The 17,901-nt window shown below is 40.3% G+C and overlaps 1 protein-coding gene across 6 annotated transcripts in view; it reads left to right on the top strand.

Moving 5' to 3' along the window:
- Window positions 1-17,901, top strand: part of rgs3a (regulator of G protein signaling 3a) — a 152,615-nt gene that overhangs the window by 105,166 nt on the left and 29,548 nt on the right. For all 6 annotated transcript variants that reach the window (XM_046066035.1, XM_046066038.1, XM_046066039.1 and 3 more), the window contains one exon: window positions 13,568-14,542. In XM_046066035.1, the coding sequence (XP_045921991.1) occupies window positions 13,568-14,542 (975 nt within the window). The remainder of the gene's footprint in view (window positions 1-13,567; window positions 14,543-17,901) is intronic.

The following is a 17,901-nucleotide window of genomic DNA, read 5'->3' as shown; positions in this document are numbered from 1 at the left end:
CATACACATACTCTCTTTCAAACAAGCAACAAACGTCAGGCTTCTAAATTAAACATAACATGTTTGTGTCTCTTTGGTTATATATGACCTGTGATTGCAGGAACGTAGAAATTGAATCATGTGTGAGTTTATGTAACAACCTGTTGGAGCGGGTTGGAGCAAATGATTTCACTTAAAGCAAATGAACAACTATGTGTGTATCAAAAGGAGTCAGTGGAAAATAATGTGGTTCACAAGTGCTATAGAAAACAAGTTTGCTATCGTTGTTGTGGGAAATAACAAGCAGCATCAAATCCCCAAGGAGGCTTATGGTCCCTAAATGACTATTTTACGCAGAAACTTACTTCCAAGTAACACACACATCATAAAAGCAATTTCTCATTATTTTGAACAAATTGTAAATGCTCTGACACACTGATGCAATTGATTATGTACACTTGTCTGCTGTTTCCTACATTATCAAGTGCTTATGTCATGCTGATCACAATGTGACTGATACCAGTATCTGTTGAATAATCCTACCCCCCAAATCATGTAGGCATAAGTTCCTTTCATAAGTCACTAAATGCAAAACGGTTGAACACGTTATCAAAAATCAAAGTTAAACAAAACCAAACTTTATTCATATTCTTCGCATACAAGTAGGCTATATAGCGGAACAAAGTGTTGTTTCGTACGGACCATAAACAAAGTAAGAATAGGCAACCACAAATCACAACATACAGAGAGAGAGAGAAAGAGAGAGAGAGAGAGAGATTCTATACATGTCTATCAGACTTTTTTTATGTAAATGTGTCCTGAATTGATGAAGATATCTGTTGTGATGTGGAAGAGAATCTGTGACACGACAGACAGGAACATCAGCCAAAGGGGTGTTTCCCATCAAGGCCATCCATTCAAATATGTTTTTTACTCAGGGACAACTTAGGGCCTAGTATGTCATGCTTACATTTCTAATTTTGTAATTTTAGTCCTGTATTTTTATTTTCTGTATCACAATGACAGGCCTTGTCAACAAAAAACAGTGATTCCTGTCCTGTCTCCTGCAATATATAACTTTGTACTGGTGAAAGTGATGTATGCCATACAGAAATTGTGCAGCCTTGTGCATTTCTATCACTGTCATCAAAACCTTAGCCAAAGTGTACATCAGAAAATACTTACAGACTACACTGTTATATATATATATACTTTAAGTACATTTTGCTAATAATACTTTTATACTTTTGCTTGAATTACATTTTGATCGCAGACCTTTTACTTGTAACAGTGTACTATTGCTGCTTTTACGTGGCAACGAGAAGCAACTTGCTTGTGGGTGAGAAGCAAATGCTGGTGACTGCACTTAAATTGGAGATGCATATGGCTGTATATACCCTCCCAAGATGAAACTTGGAATTGGCCTTTACAATATTGACTGAAAAGGAAATAAAAACCATGGTTAAAATACAAATCTGAACCACTTCTATTGGAAAACAGTCATTAGTATGCTAAGTAATGTGCCACATGCAACAAAAAGGCCAAAACAAATAACTCCTAAAATGTGTAACAAAGGAGATGGGAATACTTTTAAAATCTGTCATTGTAAATGTTCCTATTTCTTGTTCTATGAACTATGTTCATTTTGTGCTTTCCCTCTGGGCTATCTCTGGACTTCTCTGACCTTGAAAGTCTTTTGAATAAATCAATGAGATAAGACAATGAGCAAAGAAAGCTGAACAAAGGTACAAACAATAGTAATGCAGGCTGATTGGGCAGACTTATATCACTTAAATATCCTGCCAGCCAACTTGCTGCCATACAGATCCACCAGTTAGTTAGTGGGAGGAAGAGAGTAAACACACAAACAGTGGAGGAATACATGGAAAACATGTCCTTTTGTTTTGAAGTGTACAATATTTTCAACAGCATTGCAAATTGAGTTGAACTGGATATATTGAGGTTGGAGGTGGATTTGGCAAGTGCAATTGCGGAGACATTAAACCATTAATATTAGACTAAGTAGAGTGACGCAGGGGAAGGCTTTAATGTTCTTTAATGTAATGTCTTACTTAAAATCAACCAGGACACAGGAAATTAAATAGAGAAAGGGGAAAGGAGGAAAGGGAAGGAAAGAGATAAGGATGAAAGATGGCACCTTGAAATTGAGAAGCGGGAGGGGTTGGGGGAAACTATGATGCCAGAGTTCATAGGTACATCTTTAGCTTTTGGAGAACGCACAGCACAGCTGCTCCCCTGGGATGAATCTCTCATTGCCATGGTAACTGTGGGACAGAGTTCACATGTTGTCCCTCAGTGACTGTCCACGAGTTTGTGTTTTCCTGTAGTTCCATCTTTATGAGAAGATTTTGACCCTCAGAGATTTAGACTTTAAGAATAAGATTTTTTTATTTTTATATTTATTTTTTCCAAACAGAGGGAATTTTTTGTCAGTTTTCATTCCTTCACTGACATATTTTGGAAATAGGATTTTGGAGGTTTTCACTGCTCTCACCTGGTTTTGTCTGTGTTTCTTTTCCACCCAGCTGACACAGTTACACCAAGCATGAGTCATGAATGAACAGGTGGTGTTAAAAAGAGGGGGTATGCTTTTGTAAAATATGCCAGTTGGAGTAGGATCATTTGACAGCTGAGTGTTTGTGCAACATACTTTCTAGCCCTCAGTGCTGGCTGCTGGTCAATACATTATTACAATTTAAGGTCCAATATGTGTATTTTATGTTTAAACAAACGTGATGGAGTTTCTGAATTCAATCTCTTTAGTTGTGCACATTACCAGAATGCAGGAAATAAGGTCATGTAGCTTACCTCTGTGGCCTATTTTGGCTTCAAAAAGCCACATTTCCCATTTTGGGCTGACAAGCATGCATGCATATATATAGTGTGTGTGTATATATATATGGGGTAGATAGTTTATTTGAGGTTGGTGTAGGCAAAGAGATCAACATGTTAAGTCACTTGTAATTACCATAACTTCCAATACTCATGGTTTTCCATGGTTTCTCCTGTATTTCATGGCCATCTCCTGGCGCCCTCCCATTTTGTTATTTCTTCTGGGAATCTACCGTTATTTGGCATTGCTCTCAAACTTTATTATGAATAATCATCATACATGGATCCAGCTTTTGGATGTTTGTCTAACGTCCCCCAAGTTGCCAGATTATCTATGAAACACAGTCTACATACACTATCCACAGTTTCAACCCATCTGTCACTGCAACCTGGCAACTCACAACCCGATCCAAAGGGGTATGTGCGCAGCTGCTCTCTGCGCAGTCAAATTTTCAGGGCAAGACGGTGTTCGATCTAAATATCAGTACACATTTAAGCTGAGGTGGAGGAAATATGTGAAAGTGTTTTACATTTTCTAAACATTTAGTCAGTGTGCGAACTATGGGGGAGCCAGGTGTAGCTTAGCTAAAAGCATGATTTGTGATATTTTGGGGGTCTCTAAATATTGACAGCATGCTTTATTGCCAATAATTTCCATATTTCTCTATAATCATGCGTAAAATTAGGAGCGTACAGAATTCATCCAGCCAGAAGGAAACGATCGATATTGACTACCAGCTATATACAGCATGCTAGCCTCAAAAACCCATCTGTAACTGTTCCAACATTAACTTAGCTCTCCTTATGAGCTAGGCTCCTTACATGCTTGCTTATAACTTTTTTTAAGCTGGGTCTCTCACATTGCAAGCATTAGTGTTAGACAGATTTATGTAGCGGTGTTCATGAGGGAGAGAGAACGAGAGAGAGAGGGATGGGTGAGCGAGGGGAGGTGCTGCGCGAATGCGCTACGGTCCTCTGCAATCAAATACGATTTTAAATAGGCCTAGTGAAAAAACTGAAAATCAATATGTGGCGGTCAGCGTTGATATTGTGGCGGGCCGCCACAAATAAATTTGTTTTTGAAACACTGTAACCTATCTGCTCATGTTCAAAATTTTCTGTACATTCAGAATCTCTCCCACATATCATAGTTCTCTGACATGAAAAGAAAAAAAGTCGCAATATTACGAGACTAACGTCATTAGCCTATTTAAAGAGAATTCATAATATTTTACTACATGCCCTACACTGCATTATACGACGGAGTATTAGGGCCACAATGAGGAGTAAAAACCCCCCAGAGATTATGAGAATAAAGTTTTAATCTTTTGATAATGAAGTCGTAACATTATGAGAATAAAGTAGTAATATTACGAGAATAAAGTCGTAATATTACGACAATAAAGTCGTACTATTATGACAATTCACACACAAGCATCTTGTGAAGTTATACTTCAGTATAGGTTTCTTGAGAAACCACGAAACCCCTTTTAATAGCAAGCAGATGTAAGCAACGATAGCCTTGCAGTCAACCACTACCAGCCATTTCCTCTTCCACAAAAGAGGCAATTTTCCCCAAGGCCGTGTGATTCTTTCTTCAGAATAGAGACATTTTCTTGCATAGTCTTCAAGGTCCTGATACTGATAATTTGGTGCTGATGTGCCAAAAGATTTGGTATGTCGTTATTTGCGATTCTCCACGTTCCTCATTTTAACGCATGGATGCGGCAGGCTGCTCTTCTGATATTTCCCCTAACATGTAGCTTAAAAATACAACTTTATTCTCGTAATATTACTACTTTATTCTCATAACATTACGACTTTATTCTCATAATATTGCGACTTTTTTACTCCTCAATGTGGCCCTAATACTCCCTCGTAGCATTACGTTACTGATTCGCTGGAAGTATCCCCTCGACCGTCTGACAGACACCGAACTGGATGAGAAAAGGAGGTGCTCATGCCGGGGGAAAACAAAACTAACTGACAACACCTGTGACAACACCATCTGGCAGAAATCTCAGACTCAACACACATGTTAGCTTCAGCACCTTTGATAAAGTGCCGCTTACAATCCCCAACAGAGCAAGTCAGGGCTTCAGTTTTTAACGTTACCTTTTATAGCCTACTGAAACTACTGTGTATGTCCGCTTTGGCACAAACTGTCTGCAACTCAGCGCGAGGTAAGTCCACGTCACTCGCTGGTGACGCAGCGAAGTTGCTTTCAGGGTTAGTCCGACAGAGGATTGTAAACTCGCATTAGAATTTCCAACTAACGCACCCCAAAAGACGCTCAGCGCCCCCCTTTCCAAAATATCGCTTCCAGCACCCACCATCCACCGTCCTCGGAACGTCCGTTGAGAAACACTACACTAAACAAAAATACAGTTATGGCAAATGTTTGCCCAATAAAATACTGCAAATCATTTCAGTGTGCTCCAGCCACTATCCTTTTTTAGAAGGCAGGTGGGAATGTCTAAAATAACTAAAGTCAGTAGGATTTATCCTCTGGGAACCGTGAATGTCTGTACAAAATGGCAGTCCATCTAATATTTGTTGAGACATTTCATCCTGGACCGAAGTTGTGCACCTATTGACAGACCCACATTACCACACCTCTAAAAAACGTTTTCTTTATTGTAGTTTTGTATTGTAGTACTGCAGTAGTTTTGTCATTATTAGTCAGATACATTAGAGAGCTGAAAAGAAAGTAAGGGGGAGAGTGGGGTATGACATACAACAATGGGATCCTGTTTTCTGCACAATGCCCATAAAGAATTATAAAAAAAATTCTAAAATGAAATTCATTAGGGTTTGTAGTGGAAAATGTCTGTGGCCAGTATGTCTGCCTCCTGGCCTTGAACAGGCACAAGCTCTAAAATGATGATGCATTGTTTTAGCCCATTGAACTCATGGAGTTAGCTGGCCAGGAAGGCATTAAATCACATTTTCTCAGTGAGATGAATTCAACCTTTTGCTGTTTGAGCCTTGACTACGAAGACAAACAAAACACTCCAAAATTATGTTTGGACATTTACGTTTTGCACAATTAGTTTACTATCCATGGTATCTTATTTTATGTGTTATGTCTGTTTGGAATTAAGAGAAATGTTGCCAGGCAGTGTGCGTGCTATGTGCTCATTCGCTAGTTAGGTCATTGTGAGACCAGTAATGAGGTGCATGGTCCATCTACATTAAAATTGTCCAAGATTTAGTACCCTCTCCTCTCCTATTTTTTCTTTTTCTCTTCCCTCTTTCACTTACTCATCTCATTTCTGTGTTGTTGCCATTGTCTGACTCCCCTCCTCCCTTCTGCTTGTCTTATTCACTTTGTCTTCTCCATCTATTCACTCTCTTACCCTGGATCCCACTCTCCCTGCCTTTTAGCGCTGGTTTTGTTTCCTCACCTAATTGAGGCAATGCCAGAGATTGTATTATGTTGAATCATTCATGACTTTGAGCCACATTTGATGTGTATTGTACAAGCACATTTACATGCACATAAACGTAAGGACATTGCCCATTAGCTTGTGTCTTATCATTTAGCTTTGTAGCTGGCTCATTGAAGAGATCATGCGAAAGACTGTAGGTAATGTGGAAAGTGTCATGATTGGAAAATGCCTTGAAGATGAACAAATGTGTTTATATGTCTTTTCTTTTCATATCTTTAGACCAGACCCAAGGATAGGCTTGAATACAGAGGGTTCATTTGAAGCTGCTTGGTTTTGTGGGTATTAGTGTTTCCGAGTGTTTGTCCACCGTAGAGAGTATGAGTGTATCTGATAGGACAGGTGGCTCCATTGTGTCTCAAGCCATATCTTCAACAGTCAGGGGTTTATGTATGTAAGACAGGGAAAGAGAGATGAGGGTCAGTGAGAAAGAGAAGCTGTCTGTGTAAATCTCAGGTCTAAATATATTGAGAATAGACAGAAGAACAAATATTTATCCCTTGATATTTCAAAATGTTAATACTATGACAAGCCTCATGAAACAATCAAAAGTCATATTTTTTCTGAATCACTATTCTGACTTGGACGACCATGAACACAGAGAGAACAAGAAAGGGAGGGGCAGAAAGGGATAAAGACAGAGGCTTTGGTTCCGCTTTCCTCCATGGATGCTTTTATGAAAGTGCATTTCATTCTAAAAATACACCCAGTGATTCAGTAAGCCTTGATGTCTTGGTTGTAACACTACTGTGAACCATTTAGAAATGATCACAGGGAGGTTAAGAGGGAGTTAGAAGAGAAAATTTGCTGTCGCTCAGCAGCAGGTCTTATAGCCCCCTCTGGATGACTGAGCTCCTTACTCTATCTCTACGGATGACCCCAGCCAATCTAAAAAGAACACTGATTTTGGCCACTTGTATCCATAATCTCATTCTTTCGGCCCCTACCCAAATGGAATGTAGATGGAGTGGTAAATTGAGAGCTTCGCCTTGAGGCTGAGCTCCCTCTTCAGCACAACGGTCCAGTACAACACCTGCGTTACTTCCATCCATTTTACCCTCACTCTTGAACAAGACCACGAGAAACTTGATCGTGTTTGCTCACTACCAACCGAAAAGGGAGCAGTCCAGCATTTGTTGGCAGAGAACCATAGCCTCAGACTTGGTCTGATGAAGCCATCAGAACCACATCATCTGCAAAGAGAAGAGAAGTGATTCTGTGCTCCCCAAACCAGACACACTAATCCCCCGGCTGAATCCTGACATCCTGTCCATGAAGATCGCAAACGGAATTGCTGACAAGAGACACCCCTGGCAGACCCATTGATGCAATGCTTTATTGCAAGCCAGACGTTATACTTCATTAAATTATGACAAGATATTGTTTATGTGTTTGACAGATTAAGTAGTTCTGTCATTAATTGAAGCTGCAGTCAAAGCCAGCAACTCTACTCCCCAACAAAAGGTATCACGTTTCTATCAAAACTGTTCAAAAGAACAGTGGATAATAAAAACAGGCAAATGCCAACAGCTTTGTCTTCTTTGCAACAAAATTGCTGCTTTTAGAAAACCGTATCATCTTTGTCATCATCACTCGTGTTTGTGAGGCGCAAATGTCTTTTTGTTAAATAATAGGGTTGCTCACAAATGACTTTTATTTGAAGTATGTCTATTTTTGATCATTTATTCCTCTAATTTGTTGTTTGACTTCATTTCAGCACCATTTGCTACACTGTAATATGAATATGCACAACAAGGCGCAGTATTTGTTTCCTGTTCACACGGGAGTGAATTATCAAAGGGTAGAACGGTGTCATTTTCATTGGGATTTGATTTGGTTTGATGTATTTTATTGTTCTATCTACAGCAGAATTCTGAAAAATGCCTAAAACTAGGGGTGGGAATCTCTTGGCACCTCACAATTCGATTCGATTACGATTCAGAGGGCTGGATTCGATTATAAAACGATTATCGATGCATCTTGATGCATAATTTCTTTTCTATACAGCATCTTTGGGTAATTACTAAACATTTAATTTGTGTATTAAAACCCAGAGGAAACATCTCCTGATTAGCTTAAAAGGACTAGTTTGCATCCCTAATTTACTTCATTAACCTCTGCTCCATGGTCCGTCATTTCTTTAACAACCAGTTGTCAGACTCCTCTGAAAACTGAAATATAATTATCAGGATGAACAGTATGTGTACCGGTCAGAGCTATACACCAGTTTAGTCTAAGCTTGTACCTGATGTTCTCAACCCTTGTCAAGTAAGTTAGTTATGACATACATTACTTCCTTACTAATATAGCTAATGTTACGTAACAGCCAAAACAATGTCCTATACAGGAGAGATGTTAGCTACCGCTAACCGCCTTCACTTTTCCAGCAGCTGGAGAAACTAAACTTAACGGACACACTGTGACCTACACTGCACGTTTACTACCAGACTAAAACTTACTGCTAATATTTTTCACCGTCAAGTTCTGCCGCTCGCTCTCTGTCATTCACTCGGCCACACACACAGGATACACAGAGAGCAGCCAAGCGTTGAGTGTCACCATGTTCACACAGAGTAAAAATCATTACTTACGCATTGATATTTATGATTGTGACATTTTAGTGGGATGGTTATTCATTCCGCAGCGGTGGTGTGCCGAATACAGGGCTGTGGTAGAAAAGTCAAAACAATCTCCTTTCCTAACCACCTTTCCTTGACCTCAATAGAAAACGTCATGAAGAAGGCCGCGGATCTAAGAGAATCCTTTTCCAAGCGACGTAATTATGCAACGGCGGATACTGACGTGACCTGCCGTGCTGCAACTACAATGTTCTGAAGATGGACTACAAAAATCTTTGACACTGTGCCCCGTGTTGTTTTCATGAAGGCCATCTAAAGGTGGACAACATGGTCAACAAGGCCTGTTGGCTACCATAATGGAAAGGGTTGTCACATTTAGAATGATTGCTCACCCTCCTGCCCAGCCATATTTATCAACATGAATCCCAATTATTGTCTGTAAACGCAGTGTTTCTAACAGAATGACAGCATAACTATGGCAAGAGAGAGAGCGACCGCGCTGACTGCGCTGTGCGCAGCTCTGCAATCCAATATGATTTTACCCATAGACTAGTAAAAAAAAAGGATAATCGCAAATCAATAAGTGGCGGTCAGTTTTGATAATGTGGCAGGCCGCCACAAATAAATCAATGTGTGAGACACTGAAATAATACATTAAATTTACTGTAGACGTTATCCGGCTTGGTTATTGTCTTAAGGCAAGGGTGTCAGCATCTGTGACTGTAGTAAAATTAATTAATGATATTGCTGATGGCTGGCTATACATAACTTGAGCCTACATGCTGCAACATTATCCTCACAGTTTAAGACGAATGCATATTGACGAGTTATGGCATAAGAGAGCAAAGGCTTAATAACCAATGGTAACTCGATCAGCACCCTATTTGAAACAGCATTAGATTACAGCAAAGTGAAAAAGAAAAAAAACAAAAGAAAGAAGGAAATTGTGGGTGTCTTATCCACGTATAATGTGCATATGTAGCCTATTGCAAGGATTTAGCTAAATGTGGTCAATGGATTTTATCGTTTGAGTTTGAGAATGTGCGTCTCTTTAAATGCTGCTGCAGCAAGGAATTGTGGGATGACATTATCTCCTTTCCTTTTGTAAAGGATGGTCCGGTGTACCCTATGCTAAAGGAGATAAGAAAGGAAGCACTGAAGCACCTTTCCTTAGCTTTTAGAGAATTCGGCCATCTCTTATCATGGCTACCACTGAAATATTTGCTTTTTGACCGCAGCCCTGGTCTCTCTGTTGTCTGTGCACCACAGACAGTCTGGGCGCTGCACTTCCGCGAGTTCTCTTTTTGCTTTCCATCAACATTATGTTATCAATTAACATTTAAATAATAAATTTTTTGACATTTGTTAATTGAGTCAGGACCCTAATTTTTTATCTTACCAGGAGCTTAAGGCATCTGTGTGTCTCCGTGAAAGTGATTGACAAGCGCTTGGGGCAGCTCAACTTCTTCATCCTCTCATTTTGGACTGAGGGCAGTTTGGACACTACAATGACTCAGTATCACCTCTCGAGGCACAAGTGGTATTACAACACAGCACGGGCCGGGGCTAACTGATTAGCGTGCTCATTTGAGTAGAAATCTTTATAACACAGTACATAACATCAGAACTGTTACTTTTTCACATTTAGTTCATGTTTTAATGTTTTTACTAAACTTATGGCCAAACCATATCTGTCTAACACATTGTACCTTTAAGGATGGTTTTTTAGAGTATATGGGGAAACCAATTTCAGCTTCAAAAGTACACACACAGCTTATGAAATATCATGACAGCTGTCTGAGAGGAGGCAGTATTATCTCCAATTAGAGCGTCTTGTGACTGCAGCTTGTCATCATGGGTTATCTTGAACAGCACAATGAGGCCCTTCACAAGATTTCCTACAGACTTACTTGTATTACTTTATTAAACTTATAATTATGCTTGTTTTATTTTGGAAAAGAAAACCTCCGTTGCCAGCTTAATTACATCAAATTGAAAAAAGTTTTCTGCATAACTATATAAACATTTCCTTAACTCAGCCTGACATATTCAGTATCAAGAAAAACTTTGTGATCTTTTGTCAAATTTAAAATACAATTCTGTGGGTTTGAACGATGTTGGCCCACTCAAAATGCATTTGTAATGATCCTCCCACTGAGGGATCTGTGGGCTGGACGAGGTTAAGGATAGATTGCCAAATGCAAGGGGTGAGGACAGGCAGTAGGCCCTAGGAAGTGGGTTAGAGAAGTGGTGTGCTTTAATGTGTGTGGTCATTTGGGCGTGAGAGAAATTTACAGTATGTTGAAATGATAGAAACATATCAGAGACAAGATGGATGGGTGAACAGATGGGTGGCTGATGCTAACACTTTGTAGCAGTCATCTCATCAATTTCTGCAAGAAGTTTGGCTTGTTTTTTACTCCACAGTCTCTAAGGGCACAGTTTTAGTTAGTTTGACTGAATCAGTGCAACAAGCACCAGTATTATTCCGTAACTATAGCAGCATGAGTGAGCAAAACAGCAGTATACATCACAATATGAACTCACTGCCACTGATGATTACAGTGTGCTCTCTGGCAGTTCAGCCGTTTGTCAACGTATAAACGAAAATTAGCACTGGGCAATAAAATGTTTTGTTTATCTCATGTAGTAAAATACACTCACCTAAAGGATTATTAGGAACACCTGTTCAATTTCTCATTAATGCAATTATCTAATCAACCAATCACATGGCAGTTGCTTCAATGCATTTAGGGGTGTGGTCCCGGTCAAGACAATCTCCTGAACTCCAATCTGAATGTCAGAATGGGAAAGAAAGGTGATTTAAGCAATTTTGAGCGTGGCATGGTTGTTGTTGCCAGACGGGCCGGTCTGCTCAGTTACTGGGATTTTCACGCACAACCATTTCTAGGGTTCTACAAAGTATGGTGTGAAAAGGGAAAAACATCCAGTATGCGGCAGTCCTGTGGGCGAAAATGCCTTTTTGATGCTAGAGGTCAGAGGAGAATGGGCCGACTGATTCAAGCTGATAGAAGAGCAACTTTATATAACCGAGGTATGCAGCAAAGCATTTGTGAAGCCACAACACGCACAACCTTGAGGCAGATGGGCTACAACAGCAGAAGACCCCACCGTGTACCACTCATCTCCACTACAAATAGGAAAAAGAGGCTACAATTTGCAAGAACTCACCAAAATTGGACAGTTGAAGACTGGAAAAATATTGCCTGGTCAGCTGAGTCTCGATTTCTGTTGAGACATTCAGATGGTAGAGTCAGAATTTGGCGTAAACAGAATGACAACATGGATCCATCATGCCTTCTTACCACTGTGCAGGCTGGTGGTGGTGGTGTAATGGTGTGGGGGATGTTTTCTTGGCACACTTTAGGCCCCTTAGTGCCAATTGGGCATCGTTTAAATGCCACGGCCTACCTGAGCATTGTTTCTGACCATGTCCATCCCTTTATGGCCACCATGTACCCATCCTCTGATGGCTACTTCCAGCAGGATAATGCACCATGTCACAAAGCTCGAATCATTTCAAATTGGTTTCTCATGACAATGAGTTCACTGTACTAAAATGGCCCCCACAGTCACCAGATCTCAACCCAATAGAGCATCTTTGGGATGTGGTGGAACGGGAGCTTCGTGCCCTGGATGTGCATCCCACAAATCTCCATCAACTGCAAGATGCTATCCTCTCAATATGGGCCAACATTTCTAAAGAATGCTTTCAGCACCTTGTTGAATCAATGACACGTAGAATTAAGGCAGTTCTGAAGGCGAAAGGGGGTCAAACACAGTATTAGTATGGTGTTCCTAATAATCCTTTAGGTGAGTGTACATCCCACTCACTATGATGTCTCATGAGGCCCAGATGAAAAGACTAGCATGTCGTAGTTCTTATGCTGTCATTTGCCTAGTTTGACAACATCCACAATTGTTATACGTGATGCCACGGTTGTAGACATTCCTGATCCAGGATTTCTAGCTCTTGCCCCCCCTGTCCAAGCTTGCAGGCCATGAAAAACTATATGCTATTAGGGCTGAATGATTTTGAAAAAATATCTAATTGCAATTGTTTTGACTGATATTGCAATTTGTACATAATTATTCTCACAAACATATTTAAATGATTATGGTGTGACTTTTGCAAAGATCAGCACCAAACAAAGATGTTTTCCTAAGTCTTTAGTATATGATGTGTAGGCCAGGACGTTTCAGCAGCACGTCAATATTTAATTTAAAGTGGTATTTTGACACATATTTAGCCTTTAACAAATATTGCACCTCCTGCGATTTGAAAACTGCTGTTGGCTGTGTTGGGATTTTGATAAGATTTTGATTAGTTGTTCATCCCTGTATGCTCTGAACGGTATGTAGTCCATCTCTTGGATAAGTCATGGCAGGACTATCATCGCTTAATCTGACATTGTGACTTTCTCAAAAGACATAAATGGCATCTAGTCTGATCCTGACATTACGGCTCAGTCAAACCAACATCAAACATGGCAAAGATATTTCAAAACCAAATTCAATAAATGGTAATGGAATAGTTGTGAAACGTGGATTTACTCATGCAGGGAAGTAAATCTCAATCTACTGAGTTAAACTTGTTACGGTTACATAGATAGACATTGCATTAATTGTCTATACACGTTTGACCAATTACTGTCTTCCTCTATCTTTCTCTGTTTCCTTTTCTAGATGTTGGAGCCTAAGGTGGATGCCCCTTCATGTGAGCTGGGTGGAGTAGGCGGAGATCGAGATGTATGCCTCCACCTGCCCCCCCGCAGTTCGGAAGGTGAGGAAAGCAGCCTGTATCCCTCCAGTCCCTCAGAGCCCCCAACCCTGGGCAGTCCTCACCCCTCAGAGCCTGTCACCCCGTTGGATGAAATCTACATGCCCCTTGGGGGTCTAATGGGATCCGAGGAGCGACATAAGGTCCCTCCAACCCCACCTCCTTCCACCGAGGGTGAGGACTGCAAGAGTATGGAGGGGAATGAGATGGACATCTGGAGAGAGGGGAAGGATGGGGACAGCAGGAGAGAGGAAGATGAGGAGAATGAGGATGGGGCCAGCAGAAAGAGTCCAGGGAGTGAGGGGGAAGAGAAAGAAGAGACGGGAGAGAGGAATGAAGAGGAAGTCGACCTAAACTTGATGGTGTCAAACACAGATGAAGATAACGCCTCTGAGCCACCTGACACCAACGCCCCCCCCTCGTCCTCCTCATCCTCATTTGTCATCCCCGAGTTGCGCCTTGATCGCTCCTTTAGTGCCGATGCCCTCTCCTCACCCAACACCGATGAAGAAGAGTACGATGAAGATGAAGACGAGGAGTCTGAAGAGGAGGACGATGAAGATGACAGTGACGATGCCTACCTGCAGCGCAGTGACAGCAAGCGCCGCAGCATGGTGGAGGGTGCCACTTGTGAGAAGCATGGAGGAGGGGGCCTCAGTGTGCAGAATTCCCTCCGCAGGCGCACCCACAGTGAAGGGAGCCTCCTGCAGGACCCCCGCCAGCCTTGTTTCACCTCCGACAACGCCATCAACTGCCTGGAGGCAGGGGGAGCGCACCACAAGGGCGGCTGGACGCTCCCATCACCTAAAACTCTGAAGAAAGAGCTAACCAAGAATGGAGGCTCCATGCATCAGCTGTGTATGCTGTTTTCTGGGAGGAAGGTAAGCAGCTTCACACTGAAAAAATAACTATATACTGAGTCATACAGGGATAAAGTTAATCTGATTGTTAAATGATTATATTGTCATTCATAACAGGTAGGGGAAGAGACTGTGAGGATGTGGTTTCATCCTTTTTGTAGTACTTCAGTTTTTCTTCTAACCTCACACACTATGTGAAATGTGTAATACAGCTCTGTCTATGTATCTCCTAACTATTGCACCAGCAGTGCTCAGCAGGTCTAGCAGCTCAGCCCAAAGTTTCAGTTAACTGGTTTCTGTAAAAAGGGTGACATCAAGTGGTAAAATAGAGCAAGTACACAAGAATCATATGGGTGTTGTTAAAATCAAACAAGGTTATCTACAACAAAATGCCATAGTGATTTTCAAAACCATAGACTCATACATATACTGTACATAAACAGCAGACATTGTAGCAGTTGTTTGCCAGTACAGTCTTGAGTCTGAATATACAGTACTATTTATTGAACAAAGTCTAAAAATATTGATTAATTGCATGGCGGCATTACTTTTCAACAATTTTCCTAACTGGAGTTTTATAAATATATGTAAGATGCGTTTAAGTACCGTATGCGGATTATTGATTGTTAAAAAAAGCAGTCAGTCTCATTTACACAGCACAGTTAGCTTGTAGAAAATGTTATGTTAACCTAAAACAATTACACACATGGTTTAAGGGAGGGAGGGTGAAATAGGACAGACTCAACTAGATATCCAACCTCTTCAGCAAAGTTGCAGTTTTTCACACTGTTTTACATACTGACACTATAAAACAAAACGCAACAAAGACACTAGAAACCAAAAGGGTATTTGGGCCTGTTTTCACACAAACTGCACATTCATTTATAAAACACTAACATCACTTGATAAGAAAGCACAAACAAATGAATGCTTACATACAGACAGCTTTGTTGTTTAGTGTACAAAAGGCAGATCATTGTACTGAATTTGTGAAATAAAAAATGGCCTTGTGTATTGTTTTAGTTGTATACACTTATGCCATTATGTACATTACGTAGTAATGTACGTATAGATTGTGGAAACAAATTTCCTGAAAAGGACAATAAAGAATCTAATCTACTCTAATTAGCATCTGTAGCAGAATTTATAAGAAGATTATTATGAAATTATGACTATGAATTGATTGATAACTTTTACAGCAGTGTGCATATTCTTACCATTGTGTATTGTTTGTAGCATCTGAAATTTTAAAAGGATTTGTGCACAGAATATGCCGTTCTTTTTAGTGCAGGTAGTAGTTGTTCCAGTTGTCCAACAGAGGGAAGCATGCAACTGTTAGGGCAGCAGCCTCACATAAGCGTGCATCATATTTTTTCTCATTTCACTTTGGCCAAGGTTGCGTAATGAACAATGATTAAGAAATGTCAGTGTGACTCGTTTTGTTTTTAACTATGAAGTAATGTGTTAATATTTCTCTAGAATTATTACACTTTCACTGGAATACAGACAGGTCGTCAATTCATGCAATGATTTCTTCTAACAACGCTATTTATAGTAGTCTGCACACCTGCACAACTATTTCATCAGTATGCATTTGGCATAGACTGCTTCTCAAAACAAGAGTGCAGACGAATGGAGAGAAATAGAGGTGGGAGAACATGACAGTGATATCGGAGCTCCACAGACTAACGATATACAAATGACAGGGGCTATCTAGTGCTCACTCTGTCATTGTGGAATATCAGAAGCACTTCTCTTTTTTATCTAGCTCTCCTTCTACAAGTCTGTCAGCACACTCTGTAGCCTTAAATGGCAGTGTGTGTATGAGTTCTGCAGAGGAGGAATGCAGCAGACAGGGCTGGAGCCTATTGGTCTTGGCAGATTCAAGGGTAATTTTACTACCTATTGGCGTCATGGACACAGTTCCTTTAAGACTTGTGTTCCATTATCCCCTAAGTGTGATCAGTAGTGTACAGGTGATGGGGTAAACATATGAAAAGGAAAAATTTTATCAAAAGTTTGTAAAGTTGTTTGATATCAACAACATGAAATAATCCTTTCTTTCCCTTCAAATATACTGATTCCAAATCTGATCAGATGTACAGAAACAGTGCAAAGTAAGCTTGGAAGGACATGTTTTTCATAATTTTAGTCTTTTGGATTGTGTACAATTAATCATTTAGATGCAGCGATTGACCAAGTTGAGTTCCCAGATTTTACTGAAGCTTAAGTCCATTTAATATTACCATTTGAGTTACTTTGTAATTCAAGTTTGACATTGTTTTCACTTGGAATCCATACAACGTTAGTTATCATGAAATATAATTCACCATGATTTATGCAAGACACGTCTTCTGGATGCGCTGGGACACATCATCATTGATGTAACAGTGATTGAAACACTGACACTTTGACTTTTGACTGAAAACGATACAGTGGGGAATCAAGACTGTTCAAAGATTTGTGCAGCGCTGTTTGTGTTGTGCATATATGCATTATAGAGACAGAGAAGCATGACAGAGGAACAGAGACAGTGTGAACCTACTGTCTCTCTTTTCATAATGTGAAGCCCCTGCCCCCACTTCTCTGTTTCTTTCTGTCTGTCAACTCTTTTCTCATGCCAGGCAGTGTTTACTTGCCCTTTAACAAGCACTGACTCTAGTCCTTTCTGTCTTTCCGCTCTGCGCCTTTTCTTCTCACTTGATGTCTTTGGTGGCCTATCATCAATGCAAGGAGAGCCAGAGACAGACAGAGAGCAGCTCAAAGGAAATAAAGTCAGTGTGTTTGACTAAGAGAATTTTCTTGACTACCGCTTAACAGAAACTGTGTTATTTCATAAAGTGATTCATTAACAAAAAGTCAACTGATTGTATTTTAAAAAAGGGGACTACATGCAAAACATATACAGTGGGGGAAAAAAGTATTTGACCCCTTGCTGATTTTGCAGGTTTGCCCACTTACAAAGAATGCAACAATCTACAATTTTAATCATATGTACATTCTAACAGTGAAAGACAGAATCCCAAAGAAAATCCCAGAAAATCACATCATATGAATTTATAAAAATTGATAACCATCTGATGAGGAAAAACAAGTATTTGACCCCCTACCAAACAGCATGTTAATATTTTGTAGAAAAGCCATTATTGGCCAGCACAGATGTCAAACGGTTTTTATAGTTGGTGACAAGGTTTGTGCACATTTCGGCAGGGATGTTGGCCCACTCCTCCCTGCAGACAGCCTCCAAATCATTCAGGTTCCGAGGTTGTCGCCTGGCAACTCCAATTTTAAGCTCCCTCCAAAGATTTTCAATTGGATTCAGGTCTGGAGACTGGCTAGGCCACTCCAGAACCTTGATGTGCTTCTTCTTCAGCCACTCT

This window comes from Micropterus dolomieu, linkage group LG13 (assembly GCF_021292245.1).
Source record: "Micropterus dolomieu isolate WLL.071019.BEF.003 ecotype Adirondacks linkage group LG13, ASM2129224v1, whole genome shotgun sequence".
Taxonomy (NCBI): Eukaryota; Metazoa; Chordata; class Actinopteri; order Centrarchiformes; family Centrarchidae; genus Micropterus; species Micropterus dolomieu.
This window is presented reverse-complemented; position numbering and strand designations above follow the sequence as displayed.